Source organism: Larus michahellis, chromosome 23 (genome assembly GCF_964199755.1).
Source record: "Larus michahellis chromosome 23, bLarMic1.1, whole genome shotgun sequence".
Lineage (NCBI taxonomy): Eukaryota > Metazoa > Chordata > Aves > Charadriiformes > Laridae > Larus > Larus michahellis.
The window spans coordinates 833,104-855,150 of NC_133918.1; the positions used below are offsets into that span (position 1 = coordinate 833,104).

General features: G+C 62.4%; 1 protein-coding gene across 4 annotated transcripts; it reads left to right on the top strand.

Moving 5' to 3' along the window:
- Window positions 1–1,881: 1,881 nt before the first annotated feature.
- LOC141734101 (unconventional myosin-Vb-like) lies at window positions 1,882–19,509 on the top strand. 4 transcript variants are annotated; one of them, XM_074565397.1, is made up of 37 exons: window positions 1,882–1,927; window positions 4,817–4,927; window positions 6,257–6,419; window positions 6,500–6,644; window positions 6,780–6,936; window positions 7,139–7,279; window positions 7,529–7,610; window positions 7,836–7,937; window positions 8,145–8,257; window positions 8,371–8,636; window positions 8,855–8,936; window positions 9,243–9,383; window positions 9,465–9,587; window positions 9,927–10,010; window positions 10,592–10,741; window positions 10,894–10,991; window positions 11,129–11,215; window positions 11,295–11,406; window positions 11,795–12,006; window positions 12,233–12,389; window positions 12,486–12,725; window positions 13,482–13,691; window positions 13,861–13,954; window positions 14,096–14,241; window positions 14,459–14,572; window positions 14,745–14,972; window positions 15,055–15,152; window positions 15,954–16,140; window positions 16,329–16,422; window positions 16,635–16,790; window positions 16,962–17,113; window positions 17,413–17,502; window positions 17,714–17,864; window positions 18,308–18,578; window positions 18,662–18,836; window positions 18,943–19,059; window positions 19,158–19,509. In XM_074565397.1, exons 1-37 carry the CDS (start codon window positions 1,901–1,903, stop codon window positions 19,314–19,316), a joined length of 5,235 nt encoding a protein of 1,744 aa, XP_074421498.1. In that variant the 5' UTR covers window positions 1,882–1,900; the 3' UTR covers window positions 19,317–19,509. The 4 variants fall into 4 exon arrangements, with proteins under 4 accessions (XP_074421498.1, XP_074421499.1, XP_074421500.1 ...); XM_074565398.1 differs by having other exon boundaries at window positions 18,979–19,059; XM_074565399.1 differs by lacking the exons at window positions 18,662–18,836; window positions 18,943–19,059; window positions 19,158–19,509 and having other exon boundaries at window positions 17,668–17,864; window positions 18,308–18,458.
- Window positions 19,510–22,047: the final 2,538 nt, after the last annotated feature.

The following is a 22,047-nucleotide window of genomic DNA, read 5'->3' on the forward strand; positions in this document are numbered from 1 at the left end:
AGCCTGTCCTCCCAGCAGAGGGGCTCCAGCCCTCCCAGCATCTCCGGGGCCTCCTCTGGCCCCCGCTCCAACAGCTCCGTGTCCTTCTGCTGTCGGTGCCCCGGGGCTGGAGGCAGCACTGCAGGGGGGTCTCCCCCGAGCGGAGCAGAGGGGCGTAAGGTGGCCATGGCACTCTTGGCCACCACGTCTTAACAGCGCCAGGGCTGCTGCACTTCCCGCTGCCGCAGCTCTCCCTGGCCGCGCCAGGGCTTTCGGGGCAGCTGAAAAAAAATGCCGTCAACCCTTTTGGGGAGCGGTAACTACCCAAGGGCTGCCTGGGCGTCCGTTTTCTCCGCAGCTGGAAGTCGGCTGCTAATGGAGCTCCGGTCCGTGTCACGGGCTGCACATGGCGCAAACCCGCCTCCCCGATTTGTTAATGAGCCACATGCCGCTGACAGCCCTTGGGCAATTAGGGATTCATTATTTTTTCATCAGAAAATGTCTTTGTGTGCTCCCTGTTGCAGAATGTGCTCACTTTTTTGGCGGGGGGTGGGGGGGGAAGGAAGAGCAATGTTTTCATCGCTCCACTTGCCGTGTGGCGCCCATCTGCTGGAGCGCTGGGTCACCGGAGCTGGCAACCTCTGAGGTGGCTTTGGCGTCCCCAGAGCTGCTCCAGTGCCGGGCATGGGGGGGCTGCCGAGGCTCGGCAAAGCCAGCTGGGAAAAAAGCGGGTGCCAGGTTGGGAGTTTGGGGCAGGAGCAGGAACCAACGGGGACATCTGCCTCCTCCTGACTGGTGGACTTGTCCCAGTCCAGGCTGGGTGACCCTGCTGTGGGTCTGGCCTTCTCCTTGTCCCCATAGGTGCTTCTGCCCACTGTCCCCCACATCTCGCCCTGCTCGGGCATCCTCTTGTCACCCTGTCCCCTGCTGCATCCACCAGCAGCCACCTCCGCATGGTAGCCAGTCACCCAGGCTTCACCCCGGCTCTGCGGGGCCGGCCGGGCCACTGCAGGCCTGCAGGGCCAGCAGGGACTCGCAGGCAGCTGCACCCATGGGCAGTGGGGACCCACGGACAGCTGGGATCCGTGGGCAACAGGGATCTACAGGCGGTGGCACCCATGGGGAGTGGCACCTAGAGACAGCGGGGACCCACAGGCAGCGGGGATCCACAGACGGCGGCACCCATGGGCACCAGGGACCCTCAGACGGTGGCACCCATGGGCAGTGGCACCCACAGAGAGTGTCACCCATGGGAACCCACAGGCAGCAGCCCCCGCAGACAGCTGTCAATACACACCGCTGGCGCTGTGGCCACAGGTTTTCATCGTTACCGGAGTTTCTCCATAACGAGGGGAGCGGGGGCCTGTGCTGTGGGGCTGTGGTGGCCTGCGGGTGCTTGGAGTGCCCCAGATGGGGACCTGGGGTGCAGGTGACCAGGGCCCAGGGTGGCCCAGGGTGGCCCAGGGTGGCCCAGGGTGCCCTGGAGGAGGGCAGGTTTGGGGTGTCCCAGACAGGAGGGGTCCCTGGGTGCCCTCGATGGGCTCTTGGGTGTCCCAGGTAGGGGGGGATTTTGGGGTGTCCTGGGCGGGGAAGGGGGTCCCTGATAAGGCTTCTCAGGATGTTCTCAGTGGGGTCTCAGGGTGCCCCTTATGGGTTCTCGGGGTGTCCCGAAGGGGGGGTGTCCCCTGCACAGGTGGCCCTTGGGGGATCTTGGGGTGCCGCAGCCGTTGGGGGGGGGGGGGGGGGCCGACGACCCAGTGCCAGCACCCCCCAGGGCAGGGGCTGTGGGGCGGAACGGGAGTGGGGGCGGGGACCTGTAACCTGCCCCCTCCCCCTCCAATTAGCGGCAATTAGCGGCCATAAAGGGGCTGCGGGCGGCTGGCGGGGGGTGAGTGCCGGCGGCAGCGGGGGGAAGGGGGTCATGGCGGCGGGGGACCCATACGTGGAGGTGAGGGGGCCGGGGGAGGGGGCCGTGTCCTAGCCTTGGGTGCTGCAGAGGGACCTGGAAGGGCTTCTTCCCCTGCAGACCTGGGGGCAAAGCCCTGCCCACGGTTCGGGGGGGGTTGTTGCAGACCTGGGGGAGGGGGGGGGGTGTCTTATGCCTCCCCCGGGGGCTCAGTACCCCGGGTGGCTGCGGATGCTGTGGCCTGGGTGTCCCCCTGGGTCACCTCCCCACTGGTGCCTGGTTTGGTGGCACCTCGTGGGGCCACAGCCCTGGGCCCATCTGTGGGGCCGCTCACCCCACACGGGTGCTGCCGTGGGCGCCGCACCCCAGCGAAGCCGCTCAGGGGCTCCCTGACCCGCGGGGACCCGGGGCCTGGCAAGTCCAGCACCTCCCGGGGGTGCTGCTCGCAGGTGGGAAGATGGGTTTGGCGCTGCCTGGGCCCCCGGCTGGCCCGCGCCTTGCCCAGCTGGCCTGGCTGCTGTCGTCCCCCGGATCCTGGCCCGCATCCCTCCGTCCAGCTCTGCCTGTCAAGGATGCTCCCGCTGCCAGCGGGCGGCAGGACAGGCTCTTGCCTCTTGTTTTTGGTGCTGTGTATCAAAGATGACGGCTACGGCTGTAGGCCGGGCTGTAGCCACGGCCCTTTCTCCCCGGAGGCGCAGCAGCGGCCTGCGGGGGTGGAGGGTACAGGTGTTTCTGCAGAGCTCAGAGGCGCAGCGTCCGCCATCGTGGCGTGATGGAGGCGCTGGCCTGGGCGAAGCAAGAGGGGTTTCTGTGCTTAAGGCGTGGTGGGTTGCCTTGTCCCGAATAGCTGGCCAGGCTGGGACCGAAACGGCCGCACGACTGACTTCGAGCGCCCCGTGGAGCCCTGAGGTTCCCTTCCAGCTTTCCCAGCGCGTCCCTGCTCCAGCGCCAGCCTGGCGTCCCGCTGGAGCAGGGCCGGGGAGTGGCCGAGGGGCGAGCCGGGCGCGCTAGCAGGGATGCTCTTTTGTCTAGCTGGGGATTTCAGGCTGAAATCTGTTAGTGCCTTGCCGGGAAGCTGTACATCGCGCAATTTTCGCTCCCCCCAGCGGCTACTGCTCATAAAAGATAATGGCTTCCTGTCACCGCTCCTCCGCCGAGCGGCCCCTGCAACCGGAGCCCCTTCCTGCCCCCTTTATTTCAGCTGCAAGTCAGACCTTCAGTCTGCTGAGGAGTCCTTGGACGCGAACCCGAAGTTCAGCCCCTTCCTTCCCCCTCCCCAGACTCCCAGCCTATTCGGTGCTTGTCGGATCAACTTTAATGGTGCGTTAACACACGTGCTCCGCACACCGCAGACCTGGAAACATTCGCTGCGAGCCAAGTTCCCTGGATTCACAAAAATCAGCGAAACCAGGATGGCTTTTTCAGGCCCCGTTTTCTAGCAAGGGACTGGCCCCAGCCCACTGCCGGGGCGGGGGTGTGTGTGATGTGTTAAAGCCCCGTTGCTGCTCTGCCAGAGCTCCCAGCACTTGTGGCAACGGATATAGCCGTGCTCCCATCTCAGCCTGAGAGCAAAGCTGCGGCCGTTATTAGATTCCTCCGCCTTTCCCCTTTCTAAGCGTGCAATACGGCCTCACCTCTGCCTGCTCGGAGCAGCAGGAGGTACCAGCCCCTTGATGCAGAAGCTGCGGTGACGGTGGTGACAGCTCGGCGCAGAGCAGGGCCGTCGGCACCCCAGGTTAGGAGCGGGAGCTGCGGTTCCCCAGCCGGGGAGCGCAGGTCACCCTGTGCCAGCCTGGGGCTGGGTATTCGCCCTCTTGGCAGCTGAGGGGGTGCCAGCAGCAGGGGTTTGTGGGTGGTTTTTTCTTTTTGGCCCAGTTCTTACGACTCTACCCGGGTTGTGTTGTGCCACTTGGCCCGCGCTGAGCATGGGATCCTGCAGGGTGACTCCAAAGAGGCTTTTCCCAGGTGTGAGGGAGGTGTTAGCGCTCGGGTCGGGGCTCACCGTGCTGCAGAGCTCCCACTTCACCAGCACCCGCTGGCTGCAGAGGGGAAACTGAGGCCGGCAGCAGGGTGCTGGAGGTGGGCAGCACTCGCCCCATGGGTGACAGCTGGTCCCTTGCACAAGGCTGCCGGCTGCGGCTGGCCCCGGGGAGCTGCAAATTTGGGAGGCAAAAAGGGCATGGGGTGATTTTTTTTTTTTCTTATCTCGGTCCCTGTGCTCTGGCCTGGAGCTGGGCGTTCAGAGCTGGTGACGGTCTCTGCATCCCCTCGGTACTTATCGAGGGGTCGGTGCCGCATGTGTCCTCCATCCCTGGAGGGGTTCAAGGCCAGGTTGGACGGGGCTTGGAGCAACCTGGGCTGGTGGGAGGTGTCCCTGCCCAGGGCAGGGGGTGGGAACAAAATGGTTTTCAGTGTCCCTCCCTTCCAACCTAACTGTGAATCTATGATCTGCTTTCCAGCCTGGTATCTCTGCTCAGCCAAACCAGGCGGTCACGTCCCCAGCACGCCGGGCGTTCCGAAATGCCCGTGCTCAGCATCTCCTGAAACCTTCCCTGCAGCAGCAGGCGTGATCCCATCCTGGGAGTGGGGCAGAGACAGCCCCCAGCCGTGCCGAGGGTGGGAGAGGTGCTGCCCTTCCTGGGGTGGGCAGCAGAGCCCGGGAGAAGCAGGGCTGCAGCAAAGGCACCCCCCTGCACATCTGGGGAGCAGCTGGGTAGAAGCCCTGCCTGCGGGAGCCAATGGGCTGTGGGGCACCTGGCAGGTGCTGGGTCCCACGGCTCGCCCTGCGATGGCGATGCCGAGCACTGGGCCGGCTGCCCGAAGTGAGAACCGTGGGGAGGGCTGTGGTGCGCGGTTCAGAGGCTGGTGGCCAGATCTCTTGGCTGTGGCTCTCTGCAGGGATGTCCCCCCCTACCTCTCATGTCCCCGCAGGGTGCCCGGGTGTGGATCCCTGACTGCGCTGAAGTCTGGAGGGTCGCGGAGATAACCAGAGGCTACAAGGAAGGAGACACCACTCTCCATCTCCGCCTGGAAGATGGCTCGGTAAGGCTGGCGCTGTGCAGCCCCGCGGGTCCCTCCTGCGCTCGCCGTGTGGTCGGGCATCCTCAGATGGGGTGTCTTTCACCTCTGCACCCCCAAACCAGCCTGAGCTCCTCAGCAGGACGCAGGGAAGCTCAAACACTGCCTGCACATGACCCGTCTGGTGTCTGAGCAGGAGCCCGGAACGCTGTGGCCGGTGTGTGTCTCACCGTGCCTCGTGTCCCCTGACTGCCCAGTGAGCTGCTCCTGCCTGACTTCCCTAGAGGTCTCCAGCTCAGCCGTGCTGGCTGGGCTGTGATTCCCGGTGACCAACAGCCCCAGCGTGGCCTGCAGACAGCCTCCCTCCAGCTGCGCCGCTCCCCACAGACCCGTCCTGCCTCCGCGGGGCCGGCTGACCCTGCTCAGCGCTTGTCCTGCTCCATCTCCATCGCTGCCAGCAGGAGCAGGGAAGTGCTGGTGCCTCTGTGCTCGGCGCTGGTGAGGCCTCACCTCGAGTGCTGTGTTCAGTTCTGGGCCCCTCTGTACAAGAGGGACATTGAGGTGCTGGAGCGTGTCCAGAGGAGAGTGACCAGGCTGGGGAGGGGTCTGGAGACCAGGGCATGTGAGGAGAGGCTGAGGGAGCTGGGCGTGTTCAGCTTGGAGAAGAGGAGGCCAAGGGGAGACCTCCTTGCCCTCTACAACTCCCTGAAAGGAGGGTGCTGAGAGGTGGGTGTTGGCCTCTTCTCCCAGGGGAATAATGATGGGACCAGAGGAAATGGTCTGAAGCTGCGGCAGGGGAGGTTTAGATTAGATATCAGGAAGAATGACTTTACTGACAGAGTGGTCAGGCACTGAACAGCCTGCCCAGGGAGGGGGTTGAGTCACCATCCCTAGAGGTGTTTAAGAAACATCCAGATTTGGCACTTCAGGGCATGCTCTAGTGGCACAGATTGTATGGCTGGACTCGATCTCAAAGGTCCTTTCCAACCATTCTGATTCTCCTCTGATTCTCCTCTGATTCTCCTCTGATTCTCCTCTGATTCTCCTCTGATTCTCCTCTGATTCTCCTCTGATTCTCCTCTGATTCTCCTCTGATTCTCCTCTGATTCTCCTCTGATTCTCCTCTGATTCTCCTCTGATTCTCCTCTGATTCTCCTCTGATTCTCCTCTGATTCTCCTCTGATTCTCCTCTGATTCTCCTCTGATTCTCCTCTGATTCTCCTCTGATTCTCCTCTGATTCTCCTCTGATTCTCCTCTGATTCTCCTCTGATTCTCCTCTGATTCTCCTCTGATTCTCCTCTGATTCTCCTCTGATTCTCCTCTGATTCTCCTCTGATTCTCCTCCCCCACAGGCACTGGCCTACCCCATTGAGTTCCAGCTGCCACCTCTCTGCAACCCCGATTGCCTCTCGGGTGCCGATGACCTGGTGGCCCTGAGCTACCTGCATGAGCCGGCCGTGCTGCATTCGCTCCGCCGGCGCTTCCTGGAGGCCAACGCCATCTACACCTACTGCGGTGAGCCCCGGGCACCCCCTCCTGCTCCCCGTCCCCTGCCCCTTCCCCGCAGCTCCCTTTGCACAGCCCTCTTCCTCCAGGTATCATCCTCGTGTCCATCAACCCCTACAAGCCGTTGCCCATCTACGAGGAGGAGGTGATTTACGCCTACAGCGGCCACGAAATGGGGGACATGGATCCCCACATCTTTGCTTTGGCAGAGGAGGCGTACAAGCAGATGGTGAGGTGAGAGCATCGTGTGGGAGCATCCCCGGGGCTGCAGTGGGGAAGGGCTGAAGCCCCCTCTGGACTGTGGTGTCCCTGTGGAGAGAGGTCCTGTTGGGTCACAGGCTGTCCCCAGCTCATGTCCCTTTCTGGCAGGTTTGGGAAGAACCAGTCCCTCATCATCAGCGGTGAGTCGGGCGCGGGGAAGACTGTGTCAGCCAAGTATGCCATGAGATACTTCACCACCATCGGGGGCTGCGTAGGTGACTCCAGCATGGAGGAGAAGGTGCTGGCCTCCAGCCCCATCATGGAGGTGGGTAACCCTGGGTCCCCAGGCTCTGCATACGGATAGCTGGGGTGTCCCCACAGGCACTCCCCATGCTCCTCATGGCCTGTATCCCTGATGCGATGCCATGCCTGGTTCCCCCCCGTGAAATGGGTAGCAGGGACTGAACTTCTCCAAAGCACCTGAGATCTGGGGCCAGCTAAAACCTCCCGCCCTCTTTCCCTGCCAGGCCTTTGGGAACGCAAAGACAACCAGGAATGACAACAGTAGCCGCTTTGGGAAGTACATTGAAATTGGCTTCAGCCAAGCTCATGTCACAGGGGCCACCATCAAAACCTACCTGCTGGAGAAGTCCCGTGTCACCTTCCAGGTGGGTCTGTGGGGTGGCAATGGGGACAGGGCTGAGTGGGAGCCCCAGTCCTCAGAGTGGGAGGATGCTCCTCCCAGGCATCCACTGGTGAAGTGACCCCAGAGCTGCCGAGTCAAGCTGGGAGAGGGGAAGGTGTCCCTTGTCCCCAGACCTGGGGCTGTGGCACTGCCGCAGTAGAGCAGGGTGGCCCAAGGTGACATGGCTTCTCAGTGATTTTTTTCTTTTTTTTTTTTTCCTGCTCATCCACAGGCGAAAGCAGAGAGGAACTACCACATCTTCTACCAGCTCTGTGCCTCGGCCACCCTGCCCGAGCTCCAGGGCCTGGGTCTTCGTGAGTTCCCCCCTGTTTCCCCCCCACACCATGAGCCCCATGGCACAGCTTGTTGCCAGCCCGTCTCACGCTGGGCAGTGCTGGACCTTCCTGCCCTCCCCAGCTGGGGCCTGGGGGTGGTGGTGGGGCTCTGCTGCTGATGGGCACCCCGGGGTGGGATACGGGTGGTCGGGAGCCCCAGGGGGGCAGATTGTGCTGGCTCACAGCCTGACATCTCACCCGCAGGTGGGGCAGAGTCCTTCCACTACACCTGCCAGGGCTCCGCTGCCCCGAGCACCAATGACGCGGCCGACTTGGACAGCACGCGACATGCCTTCTCGCTCCTGGGTACCGTCCTGGCCGGGCACGCGTGGGGAGGGGGCCCACAGGGCTGATTGTCCCACTGCCCTCACCCCCCCGTGCTGGTGTGGGAGTGCTGGTGCCAGACATGCCAGTGCTGGAGAACCTGGCTGTCTACCGGCCCTTCCCATCCCTCCGGTTTGTGTGACGTGGGGGGAGCCTGGGGAGCCCCTCATGCCTGTGCTGTGCCCGCAGGTGTCCCCGAGGCTGACCAGCTGGAGTTATTCAGCATCCTGGCTGCCATCCTGCACCTGGGCAACGTCGTGGTCAGAGGGAGGGACCGCCGGGGGGATGGCTGCTTCGTGGAGGTGGGCGAGAGCTTGCCGCCAGAGCCCTGGGTCCCAGACTGGTCCCTGAGCCGCACTGGCTGCGGGAACCACGTCTCGGCAATACCGCGGTGACAGGGTCTGTCCCTTTGCAGCCTGCCGATGAGGCCCTAGGGCTGTTCTGCGCGCTGCTGGGTGTGGAGGCATCGCAGGTGATGCGCTGGCTCTGCCACCGCAAGCTGGTCACTGCTGGCGAGACCTACCTGAAGCCCCTCTCCAGGCAGCAGGCGCTCGACTCCCGGGATGCCCTGGCCAAGCATATGTACGGGCAGGTCTTCAGGTGGATGGTGAGCAGGGTCAACCGTGCCCTGCGGTCCCTGGAGGGCCACCATACCTCCATTGGCATCCTGGACATCTATGGGTAAGGACAGTTCCCTTCTCCTGGGCTGCCTGGAAGACCGTGGTCCTGCTCCTGCATTGGCTGTGGCTGCAGGTTTGCAGCCACCGAGCGCTCCAGCTGGGACACGGGGCAGTACCATCCCTGCAGTGGGGACGGCTGGGGGCCTGTGCCCGGAGCTCGTGGCTGGCTGGGGTGGCTCGGCCCGGCAGCTGCCTCAGGCAGGTCTCTGGTCCCCACAGGTTTGAGATGTTTGAGCTCAACAGCTTTGAGCAGTTCTGCATCAACTACGCCAATGAGAAGCTGCAGCAGCTCTTCAACCTGGTGGGTGTCACCCAGATGTGTCTCCTTGCTGGCAGCTGGTGAGGGTGGGCCCTGCAGGTCCCTGCAGCGCTTTTGGTGCTCCCTGCCTCGAACGTGGCTGGTGCTGCAGTCCCTGCAAACACGAGGCCCTGGGAGGCTGCTGTAGCTGGGCACGGGCCCCTCCTTTCTCCCAAAGTGCTCCTGCTCCAGGAGAAGGGCTGCTCGGGTGTTTTATGGAAACCGAGTCACTGCCTGCAGTCTGCCTGGTGGCTGGCCACCTTTGTTCGCCTCCTGGCTCAATCCTGCTCTGTCCTCCCTGCCCTCCAGCACGTCTTCAAGCTGGAGCAGGAGGAGTATGTGGCCGAGGAGATCCCATGGGTCTTCATTGACTTCTGTGACAACCAGCCATGCATTGAGCTCATCGAGGGCCGGCTTGGCATCCTGGACCTGCTGAATGAGGAGTGCAAGGTGGGCAAGGGGTGCTGGGAGGAGGCTGCTGTGGCCACCCAGAGCCCCCCTGCTGCCCCTTCTGACTCGTTTGCCTTTCAGATGCCCCAAGGCAACGATGGGAGCTGGGCCCAGAAGCTTTACCAGACCCATGTTGGCAGCTCCCACTTCCAGAAGCCCAAGAGGCCCACGGATGCTTTTGTTGTCTGCCACTTCGCTGGCAAGGTAGGGAAAGCCGTGGCAGTACAGCCCTGGCTGGGGGAGCTCGGCAGTGGCTCCGCACCAGCGGGCACCCAGCCTGCCCTGCCCAGAGCTGGTGGTGGCAGCTCCTGCAGCGTCCCAGGCTGGGGAGTGGTTCCTGCTGGCTCTGCTCTTGCTGGGCTGGTCTGCAACTCTTTAACTGAGGGTAAAAATACGGAAACTCTGGCTGCCATGGTTCCCATCAGTAGCCTTGCAGCAGGGCAGGAGCTGGGCGGCGCGGCCACCACCAGCTCTGACTCCTGCAAGCCCTGCGCCAAAGCAGGCTGGGGAGCTGACGCCGGGGCTTGCCTCGTCTCCTGCCAGGTGGAATACCAGTGCGATGGGTTTGTGGAGAAGAACAGGGACGCCGTCCCCGAGGAGCTGGTGGGGCTGCTGCGAGCCAGCAAGGTGAGAGCCACCCTGAGCAGGGGCTTTGTAGGGCAGAGCCTGGCTGGATTGTGGCCCCTGGGGCTGGGAAGGACTGGTGGTGGAGGAGGCATGAGCCGTGCAGGGTCAGCCCCTGTCTGCCTGCTGGCACAGCCCCGTGCAGTGCTGCCTGTGTTCAGGGTGCCCTGAGATGTGGGTGATCCCCACCCTGCTCCCCTCTCTTGGGCCTCCCCATCCTGGGGGACGCCTTGGCTGCGTCCCCGCTGAGAGGGCTGGAGGGTCCTGCTGCTTCCAGGTCTGTAATGCTGTCACTTCTCCCCTCCCACCCTGTGCCACCCTGGCAGAAGGTAAGGGACATCTTGGAGGGCTCTCGAGCACACCTGGGAAGGTGCCCGTGGCTTGCGCTTAGTTTTTCCTGGGCAGGGGGCACAGCTGGATCTGGCACATCTGGGCTGTAGCAGGGCAGAGGACCATGGACTGGGCTGGCTTCTGGGGAGCCTGTGGGCATTTGGGGCTGTGCCTCCTGGTGGTGCTGGTGCTCTGGGTATCGGGTGGTGCTCGCTGCAGGCTCTGCCTGGCTCTCACAGCTCCGCTCTGTGCAGTCTGCCCTGCTTACTGAGCTCTTCCTGGAGGAAGGGGACGGCCCCGTATCCCTGCAGTCCCGCAGGTCCAGCGGGCCCAGGATGGCTGGTCGTCCTAGACGCAGATCGCTGCCCAGTAGCCAAAAGAACAAGAAGTCCACCGCTAGCCAGGTATGGGGTTGGGGGGGGGAAAAACGTGTGCTGGACCCACACAACCGGTGCTGGGGTAGCCCCAAGGGGGACCTGTGTGTGTCCTGGCCCGGGGAACCCCACAAGCCCCGGGGATGTTCCTGCTGGCCCCATGCTTGCCCTGTCCTCCGCAGTTCACAGCCTCCCTGAAGCGGCTGATGGAGATGCTGGGCAGCACCACATCGCACTACGTCCGCTGCATCAAACCCAACGATGGCAAGCAGCCCTTTGTGTGAGTGCCTGGCCGGGGAGGCCGGAGGGGCTGGGGACACCGTGAGGCGCTGCTGTCCCTCTTGCCCTGGCCCCACGTTGCTTGGCCGTGCCAAGCTGGCTGGGGCCCATTCTGCAGCAAGTCCCTCTTTGTCCCAGGTTTGACTCCAGGCGAGCAGTGGAGCAGCTACGAGCCTGTGGTGTCCTGGAAACCATCCGGATCAGTGCCTCGGGCTACCCCTCCAGGTACCCGCTGCGTCAGGAGCACCCTGGGTGCCCCCCAGCTCCAACCACAGCACCCCTGACCCCGCTCTGTCCCCCGCAGGTGGACGTACCAGGACTTCTTGGAGAGGTACAGGGCTCTGGTGAGCAAAGAGGAGCTGAGGGGCGCTGACGAGAAGCAGATCTGCAGCCTTGCCCTCGAGAGGCTGCTCCAGGTCAGGGTCCCGCTCAGGGGGTGTGGCTGTGGGGCCAGAGTATCCCTTTGTTAGGGTTTGAGGAACCCATGGCAACTTATTGTCGTTGAGACAATTATTCTCCCACCTGATGACCCTTCCCCACTCAGGGGAAGACGGGGGAGTGGGGGGGAAGCAAGGAAACCCAAGGGTTGAAATATAAATAGATTTAATAGAATAAGACTAAATAACAGTAATAATGCCAAAGAATCAGTATTGATCCCGAAATGGGGATCAGATGGGAGACAGGGAGGAACGCGGCCTCCAGGGAGGCTGGAACGGGAGATCGGTGGCATGGGGAGCATCTGTCCTGGGGGGGCCTGGCTGGGGTGTCCTTTGTCCCTGGGACTGACAACACCCTTGCACGCAGGACCCCGGCAAGTACCAGTGTGGGAAGAGCAAGGTGTTTTTCCGGGCTGGCCAAGTGGCTCGCCTGGAGGAGCTGCGGTCCCGGCGGCTGAGGGTGGCCTGTGTCCTGCTGCAGAGGCACCTGCGAGGCTGGCTGGCCCGGAGACGCTTTGCGCGGGCACGGGCTGCGGCGGTCTGCCTGCAGCGCCATGCCCGGGGCATGCTGGCCCGGAGGTGAGCAGGGAACGGGGCCTGGAGGGAGCTGCAATGAGCTGTGACAGAGCTCAGCCACCGGGTGAGCTGGCGCTTGGGCTGGCTCTGGGCTGGGCTTTGACCTGGGTGTCCCTGTGGGCTGGGCTGTGGGCTCTCTGCCACCCCCCTGCCCTCCTGGCGGGCTCTCTGTCACCCACAGCCCCGACTCTCTGCCACCCACTGCCCCAGCTCTCTGCCCTCCCTGCAGGTTCGCCAGGATGCTGCGAAGGACCAGGGCTGCTGTGACGCTGCAGAAGACCCTGAGGATGGTTCTGGCCCGTCGTTCCTTCCTACGGACGCGCCAGGCTGTCATCACCATCCAAGCCTTTGCCCGGGGCATGTTTGCCCGGCGTCTTTACCAACAGGTAAACTGGCCCTTGGCCTGGCAGTGGGTGTCCTGATGCCACCCGGTGTGGGGAGGGGGCTGTGCGGATGCCACTGCCCCATCTCTCCCTCCACAGATGGTGTGGCACCAGAAAGCCGTGGTGATCCAGGCCGCTGTGCGTGGCTGGCTGGCCCGGACCCGCTACACCCGTCTGCGTGGGGCTGTCATCTACCTGCAGTGCTGCTACCGGCGGGTGCGGGCACGCCGGGAGCTGCGGCGGCTGCGCCTCGAGGCACGCTCGGTCGAGCACTACAAGCAGCTGCACAAGGGCATGGAGATCAAGGTGATACAGCTGCAGTGCAGGCTGGATGAGCAGGTGGGTGCTGGTTTTGTGGATCCCAGGGGAAGCTGTTTTGGTGGTGGTTTTTTTTGTGTGGTTTTTTTTTTTTCTGACCACTTCTTACCGGTCCCTGTGCAGCCAAAGCCATGCCTGCACTTGCCTTCAGCCCTCTCCCGGCCCTGGTGTGGGAGCTGGCTCTGCCTGACACGTGTCCCCAGGCAGGAGTCGTGCTTCTGGGTCTCATTCCTGAGTTTTCAATGCTCCCCTAGGGATGTGGGGCCGGTGGTCCTGGGGGTGGGCTGGGCACCCTCCTGGGTTCTCGGTTGGGTGCGGTTCCTGGGTGGGAACAGTTCTGGCACGGTGCGTTTGCCCACCACGCTCCTGCCGCCACCGTTTGGGTGTCTCTGCTCTGGCTGTCACCAAGCCATTTCTGGGGGTGTCTGTGGAGGGGGAGGGAGGGATTCCGTGGTGTGATCCTGTCTCTGGGCGTTGGGGGAAGCAAGGTGGGGAAAATCCTGCTGTTGGGGCTGGCCAGGAGGTGGCTAATGGGCTGTAAAGCCACGGGGAAGCTCATGTGTGGCTCCACATGGGATGGCACATCACGGAGAGATGCTTTCCCAGGCCAGAGCTCTGCTCGTGGTGATACCAGGAGGCTCAGGGCTCCAAACATGGATGGGAAATGGGGTATCCAGGTTCATTGCAGAAGGGTGGTCTGTGTAGTCATGGGAGACCTGTGGGGACGTGCCCTTGTTCCCGGCCACCTGCCTGACGCGCTTTGCCCACTGCCCCAAGGCCCAGGAGAAGCAGCGGCTGGTGGAGCAGCTCTCAGTGGTGAACACTGCCCATGCCGAGGAGGTGCAGCGCCTGCGGGCGGAGATGCAGCAGCTGCGGGAGGATGCGGCCCGTGACGCCCAGGTCCAGCAGCTGCAGGAGCAGCTGGCCGAGCTGGAGAGGCACAGAGCGAAGAGCTGCCTGGGTCAGGAGGTTGAGGAGCTTAAGCAGGTCGGTCTGGCTGGGGGATGCTCATGCTCTGGTTGGGACTCCACGGGGCTCTCTGGGGACCTGGCAGCATGCTGTGCTTCCTGCCGTGGGGTGGGACCCTGGAGGAGACCTCTGGCACCCCGGGCTGGCCCCACACGGGGGCTCTACCTGCCCCTCTGCTTTCTGACAGCGCTTGGCAGAGGTGGAAGCCATGAAGCTGCAGCTGGGGGAGGAGAAGGATGCCCTGATCCAACGCGTATTGGAGCAGTCACAGGATCTGGAAGGTAAAAGGAGTCTTCTGATCCCGACGTCCCATTCCCCTGGGGATGGGCTGGTCCTGCCGGCTTGGTGTGTTCCCGCATGTCCCCTGGCAGAGGGGTCCTGGCTCTGCCTGTCCCCACTCCCTGCCGTGTCTGTCCCCACAGAGCAGCACCAGCGAGCGGCGCGGGAGAGCCAGGGGCTGCTGCAGGAGCTGGAGGAGGAGCGGGCGCGCTACCAGAGCCTGGTGCAGGAGTACGCCCGCCTGGAGCAGGGCTATGAGAACCTGCGGGACGAGGTGGCCTTCCAAAGGGTGAGGGGCTGGCGGGGACAGGGGGAGGCTCAGGGCATCCGCTCCCTCGCTCCCTTGTGGGGAGCAGGCAGTGGGAGAGGTGGGCTCCTCAGCTCACGTGCTGAGGGATCCCCAAGCCAAGGTGTCCTCCTGACGCTGTCGCTGCTCTGCCCCGGCTGATGCACCAGCAGCGCTTGGGGGGCAGAGGAACAGCCTTGTCCTTCTCTTCCCCTCTCAGCAAAGCACCTTGAGACGCTCCCCGTCGTCAGAGAGCTTCCCGGGCTCCGAGAGCAGCTACTTGTCCTCCATGTCCACAGCTCCCTCACGAGATGACTCTGACCAACAGGCTGAGGCTAGTGGTGATGCTGGTGGGGGGGGGACAAGTGGATGGTCCCGTCCCCTGGCTATGGGGACAGATGCGCCCTGGGGCTCCTGGCTGGGAGCTGGTCCCCTCGGGGAGGGGTGTCTGCAGGTGTTCTGGTGCCAGCACCGGCTGCTGTGCCAAACCCCGTCTCTGCACCCAGGGGCTGGAGGAGCGGTGGCAACTGGTGCCGGAGGGGCCACAGCCCAGCGGTGAGGTGCTGCTGAATGGCAACGTGGGCCAGGATCCCTTCGAGAAGGCGTACCTTCTCCTCCTGAAGCAGCTCAGTGCTGCCAATGAGGAGCTGGCCCGGACCCGGGAGGAGCTGCGGAGATCCAAGGCTGCTGTGGAGCCGGAGGAGAAGAAACCATTGGACTTCCTCAAGCGCAGGGTGAGCCCCTACCCCGCTGCCATGGGCAGGGCCAGGCCCAGGCTGGTGGGTCTGGCCTCACCCTGCTCTCCTCCCCCCGCAGAACCTAGCGGAGATGCTGGGGCTGGGCAGGAGCCCGGAGAAGGGGGCGGTGGATGATGACTTGAAGCACGCATATGATGCGGCGCAGGTTGCCAATAGGTGAGTGTGGTCCCAGGGAGATGGTCCCCAGCTGGTTTCCCCACAATGGGTTGCCGGATCCATGCTGCTGGTGGGACTTGCCCTGGTGTTTTAGCCAGCCTTGGCTTGGCTTGCAGCTGCCTGGCCTCTGCAGCGCTGTGGTGCTGGGCAAATCCTCTTCGAAGCCACCACCTCCTCACGTGCTTTTGGCACTGTGGCCCCAGCTGGGCTGGGAGCTGCGTTTTCCTGGGGGGCTGGAGCATCCCACCTGGCACCGAGCACAATCACACCAACTGCATGAACGGACTGGGTGCCATCGGCTCAACAGGAGTAACAAGTGATAGGACAAGAGGAAACGGCCTCAGGTTGTGCCAGGGGAAGCTTAGGATGGGTATTCAGAATAATTTTGTCACCAAAAGGGTGACGAAGCATTAGATCAGGCTGCCCAGGGAGTACCTCTATCCCTGGAGGTATTTAAAAGCCAGGCAGACGTGGTGGTGCTGAGGGATGTGGTTTAATGGTGGTTTTGTCAGTGTTGGGGTGATGGTTGGACTTGATGATCTGGAAGGTCCCTTCCAACCTAGGCAATTCTAGGATTCCATGACCCTCTGAAGAGGGCAGGGCTGGTGCAGCCCATCCCTGGGCCGTGCTGCGTGTGCTCCAGGCTCAGTGCAGCCCGAGGGGAGATGCTCCGTTAGCCCACCTAGGCCCACGGTCTCTGGAGAGAGTTGCCAGCCCTGAGGCTTCCCAGCAGCCTCCCCAAGGGATGGGGGGGGGTAGCAGCCGAAGGAGGTTGGTGCCTCAGTTGCCCTGTGTCTGCAGGCTGCTGGCGAGTCAACTGCGGGAGGAAAAGCAGCAGCACGAGGAGGAGGTAGAAGGGCTGCACCTCGACATCTGCTCCCTCAAGCAGCTGAGCCAGCAGCAGGCAGCCCTCATCCAGGACCTGCAGCGGCACCAGGGCCAGGAGGGGCTGCAGCACCAGGTCCTGCGGCTCAGGGAGGAGAACTGGGTAAGGAGGGCACGGGCAGGACCGGCCTTGGGGCTGCCTTCCCCCCACCCTGCCTTGGGAGCTGCAGCAGCCCCTTAGGGAGCAACACGGGGCGGGGGGGACGACCCTGCTGCAGCCCCCCAGCTCTGCCCCGCTTGGTGTCCGCTGAAGGAGGCTGACTGAGCCCTACCGGGGCTGTCCCTGTGCAGGAGCTGACCCAGAAGCTGGAGAAGCGGGAAAGGACCATGCTGAAACTGCAGAAGCAGCTGAGAGTCTATGCCAAGCAGATCCAGGAGCTCACAGGCGAGTGCCGGCATGGCAGGTGTGGGGCTGGCTTTGGAGGGTCACCAGCCTGGCTGGAGCATCGCCCAGCCTCAACGTGGGGAGCAGAATTCCGCCCCCCCCCCCCAAACAGAGATGCTGGGAAGCATCTGCATGGACTGAGCTGAGGGGACCCGATCTGGGTCCCGCAGCCCAGGACACAGCAAGGTTTGACCTGCACTCCTCTCCCCCAGTGAAGAGAGAGGCTACTGGGCCAGTGCAGGAGTTGTCAGCGTCTGCTGTGGTCCTGTCCCGGTCCCTCCCGGTCCCATCCCTGGCTGGGCCGTCCCAAGCCATGCTAGCGTGGCGGATGGAGGATGAAGGGCGCATTATCAAGGCTATCATTACAGGTAGGGATTGGGGACACGGGGACTCCTTACTCCAGCTTGGTCCTTGCCAAGGTTTCTTGCCAGCCCCTGTGAGAGCTCATCCTTTCAGTGTCGCCGGGGCAGCATCCTCCCTGGCTCAGGACCAGCTTTCTGTATCCGCCTGGATCCCAACTGTCGTGCTTTCCCTGGCAGACTACAAACCGCAGAGCAGCCCCGGGGCGCTCCCAGACCTGCCAGCCTACATCCTCTTCCTCTGCTTCCGGCATGCGGACCACTGCCGTGACGAGCCCCGGGCCCGCTTGCTCCTGGATGCGGCCATCAATGCCATCAAAAGGGTCATGAAGGTGCTGGGCTTGGGGGCATGGGTTGGGCTGAGGAGCAGGAGCTTCACTGGCCAAGGCGGGGGTGGCACTGGGGCAGCAGCCTGGCCCCAAACACAGCGTGTCCCTGAACCACGGCGTCCAGCCAGAGCATCTCCTGGGGTGAGGGGTGCCCCTGGGTGTTGCAGGGCTCCTGCGAGAGGGTCCGACAGCTCTGCAGCGAGCTCTGTGTGGCTCTCGGACCTACTGTGGGGTGTGAGGGCTTGCTGCTGTCACTGCCGGAGCCCTGCTTGACCCCAGTGCTCTCCGTTCCCCTCTTGCAGAAGCACAGCGATGACTTTGACGTGGTGGCACTCTGGCTTGCCAACACCTGCCGGCTCCTGAACTGCCTGCGCCAGTACAGCCAGGACAAGGTAGGGCTGGGCTGGGCTGCAGGGGTCTGCCACCTCCCTGGAAAGGGTGGGAGCTCGGTGGGGAAAGGGCTTGTCCCCACCTGCGGCTGCAGCCTCTTTGCCCCCACCCCAGGCAGGGCTGGGCTGGGCTGACGCTGCCCCACACACACTCTCTCGGGGACGCAGCTGTGTCCCCCGGTGCTGCTGGCTCTGACCCAGCCTGTGCCCGCAGAGCTACTCTCAGGGGAACACGACGCGGCAGAACGAGCATCGCCTGCAGAACGTGGACCCCCAGAGCTCCTGCTGCAGCCTGGGTGCCCTGGCTGTCCAGCTCTACCAGCAGCTCATCCGCACCGCCGAGAAGCGTCTCAAACCCATGATTGGTAGGGCCTGGCCTTGGGGGACTCCAGGGCACTCGTGGGACACCGGTTCAGGGAGGGAACGCTGTGCTCAGCTGGGTGAACTGCCCGCACTCCGTTAGAGGCTGTACCCGGAGGGGGAAGGCTCTGAATTGGGGTCCCGCTTCTATGAAGGACCATCTTCTGTGAGGGACCATCTGCTCCTTGAGCACCCTGGCTTGGAGGAGGTGGCTGGGGAGCTAAAGTGGGCTCAGCACCCTAGGGACCTCAGGCTGCATCCATGGGGAGCGCTACTCCCCTATGCCATGCTTTGCAGCCTCATGGAGCAGGGCTAGCTTCTGGGCTAGCCTGGGCCAGCTATCCTGGAGGTGTCACTGGCCCCTATATCCCCACCTGGGTCACAGCCAAGGAGCGGTGTCTTGCCGCAGGGTCTTGCCTTGTTACGATGAGCCTTTTCTTCCCTTTAGTCGCTGCCATGTTGGAGAGTGAGCCCATACAGGGCTTGTCCTCCTCCTGCCCTCCTGGCCACCGCCGGTCCTCAGGAGCCCCTGCCCACACCCTGCCTGAGCTGCTGCAGCAGCTGGGCTCCTTCCACGCGGCACTGGGCCGCCATGGGCTGTCCCCCAGCGTGGGACACCAGGCCCTGCGCCAGCTCCTCTTCCTCATCAGCGGCACCACCCTCAACTACCTCCTGCTGAGGAAGGACACATGCTCCTGGAGCCGGGGCATCCAGCTCAGGTCAGTCCCCACACAGGATGGGTGTCTCCGGGGGAGCTGGGACATGGCCTGTGTCCCCCTGCCTGACCTGGTGTCCCTGGCAGGTACAACATCAGCCAGCTGGAGCAGTGGCTGCGGGCAGAGGGGCTGCAGCAGAGCGGGGCCTGTGAGGTGCTGGAGCCCTTGGTCCAGGCTGCCCAGCTGCTGCAGGTGAAGAAGGTGACGGAGGAGGACGCTGGAGCTCTCTGCAGCCTGTGCACGGTGCTGTCACCCCAGCAGGTAGTGGGCACTCATCCTATCCTGGGGCTCCTTGGCCTCCCGGGGGTACCAGGGGTGCGCTGGGGTGAGGATCGCGCTGTGCCCAGCAGGGTCTGGATGTGCCCAGCCCTTCCCCGTTCATGGTCCCCACCATCTTCTCCAGGTTGTGAAGATCCTCCGGGCTTACACCCCGGCTGCCGGGCTGGAGGAGCGCATCAGCCCCAGCTTCATCAGCAGCGTTGAGGTAAGCAGGACCTGGGGTCAGTGCTGGGGGAAGGGACTCGGTGCCACGTGGGTCCCCTCACTGGGACAGCTCTGGATACGAGCACTCTGTCCCTACAGAAGCGGCTTCAGGCACAGTATGGAGGGGAATCCAGCCAGCTCCTGGTGGACACCAGCCACCTCTTCCCTGTGAACCTGCCCTTCACCCCCTCCCCCCTGCACCTGGATGAGCTCCGCATCCCTGATGCCCTCAACCTGGCCTTCCTTATCCGCCTCTGAGCCCAGGTCCAGCCCTGGGTCGCTGCCCGTGGCCCATCAAGGGCCATCTGAAGCCCCTGAGGTGTACGAAGGCCGTGAAGGCTGGGGGCGCAGCACTTCATATGTGTCCTGATCTTCTGGGAAGTTGTTTGCTGAAACTTGGGGGTCTTGTTTGTGGCACAGCCAGGGCCCATGGCAGTCCTGTGCTGGGGGTTTTGGCCACTTTTTAATCCTTTGAAGTTAATAAAAGTCTTTTGCAGATAACTTCGGTGTCTGAGGCTGCCTGGGGTGGGTGTGTGGCTTGCAGGTTGGTATGAGGGAGCTCGAGGACCGTCACTGGGACGTTTCTGGGGCTTTTCATGAATTACAGTATGGTTTGGATTGGAGAGGACCTCTTAAAGATCATCTAGTCCCTACCCTCTGCAATGGGAAGGGACATCTTGCACTAGATAATGTCCAACATGACTTGAAATGCTTCCAGTGATGGGGTTCCACAAGATCTCTGGGCAACCCCTTCCAGAGCCTCGACACCTTCATTGGTAAGACACTTCATCCTTCAGTCCAATCTAAATCTACTCTCTTTCAGTTCACCACAGACAGGCCCAGAGAGGGCCCTGGGGGGCTTGGGAGGGTAGCAGGGTCCTGCATGGGCTCTGGCAACGCGCTGATTAGTTATTCTATAGACAATTAGGAGAAATCAATAGCCTTGGTCCTTATGGCAGACTTCAACTCCCCAGACGCCACCTGGGAATACCAGGTCTGGGAAATTCCTGAAGTTTGTGGGAGAACTTCTTGTCACAAGTAGTCAGGGAACCAATTAGGAAAGATGCCCTTCTAAGCTGGCGGGTTGTGAATGGAGAAGGATTCGTGGGAGCTGGGATGGTCTTGGCCACAGCGTTCATGAAATGGTTGAGTTTAAAACTGTCAGTGTAATGAGAGAAAAGGACAGCAGAGTTGCTATCCTGGAGTTTGAGAGCAGGGACGTACTAGTCCCCTGGGAGCCTACTGGTGAGGGCTCAGGAGCGGGCGAGTGCTGGTCAGTCTTCAAGAAGCACCTCTGAGAAGCTCGGGAGCAGGCACTTCCCTCGTTGGAAGTCAGGCGAGTGGGACAGTAGATCAGCTTGGCTGAACAGGGAGCTCTAGAGGCAAAAGGAACGGTATGATCCCTGGACGATGACAGAGCCTTGGGTCGCGTATACAGGGAGAAGATACAAATGGCCAAAGCTCAGTCAGAGTTGAAACTGGGCAGTCTTGTGTCAGACACCAAGAAGGACTTTTGTGAGTACATGGATAGCAAGAGGAGGTCTAAAGAAAACATTGGAGAGATACTTGAAGATAATCAATCGTCTGACTGAGAGGGATGGAGAAAAGGAGAGGTGTTCAAGGCTTTCTGTTTTGCCTCTGTCCTTAATAATACTGATAGACCACGGGCTGCCCCACGAGTGTGGGAACAGTGACTTTCCATGTGTGGACGCTGAAGTTGTCAGGGACCAGCTGTCCCCACTGAATGTTCACAAGCCTTTGATGCTGTTTCCTACAGCATTCTCCTGGAGAAAACGGGCTGCTCATGGCTTAAACAAGTGTACTTTTTGATGGGTAAAACTCCTGGCAGGATACCCAGGCCCAGAGAGTGGTGGTGAATGGAGTTAAATCCTGTTGGCAGCTGGTCACAAGTGGTGGTCCCCAGGGCTTGGTACTGGGACTGGTTCTGTTTAATATCTTTATCAACGACCTGGATGAGGGGATTGAGTGCACCCTCAGCCCACAAACGGCACCAAGTTGGGTGGGAGTGTTGATCTGCTTGAGGGTAGAAGGCTCTACAGAGGGATCCAGACAGGCTTGGTTGATGTGTCGAGGTCAATGGTGTGAGGTTCAACAAGACCAAGTGCTGGGTCCTGCACTTGGGTCACACCAACCCCATGAGTGCTCCAGGCTGGGAGCAGAGTGGCTGGAGAGTTGCCTGGCTGAGTACGAGCCAGCATTGTGCCCAGGTGGCCAAGGAGGCCAACAGCATCCTGGCCTGTATCAGGAACAGTGGGGCCAGCAGGACTGGGGCAGTGACCATCCCCCTGTACTTGGCACTGGTGAGGCCCCACCTCGAGGTCTGTGTCCAGTTTTGGGCCCCTCACTACAGGAGGGACATTGAGGTGCTGCAGCGTGTCCAGAGACGGGCACCGGAGCTGGTGCGGGGTCTGGAGCACAAGTGCTGTGAGGAGCGGCTGAGGGAGCTGGGGGGGTTCAGCCTGGAGAAGAGGAGGCTGAGGGGCGACCTTCTCGCTCTCTGCAGCTCCCTGAAAGGAGGGGGCAGCCGGGGGGGGTCGGTCTCTTCTCCCAAGGAACAGGTGATGGGACAAGAGGAAACGGCCTCCAGTTGCCCCAGGGGCGGTTTAGGATGGATATTAGGAAAAACTTCTTCCCCAAAAGGGTTGTCAAGCGCTGGACCAGGCTGCCCAGGGCAGTGGTGGAGTCGCCATCCCTGGAGGGACTGAAAAGCTGGGCAGACGTGGGGCTGAGGGACGTGGGTCAGTGGTGGGCTGGGTGGTGTTGGGTTGATGGTTGGACTTGATGATCTTAAGCGTCTCTCCCAAAGTGCTTTTCTGACTCTGTGCAGTGGCTGAGGTGACAGTACCTCGGTAAAGTGCTGTGACAGCAGCGTTTCCATTTCATGCGGTATTTGTACCACTAGAGGGGATCCAAGCTGCACGTTTTTCACTCCGTTCAACCGGGAGAGCAGCAGCAGCTTGTCCTGGGC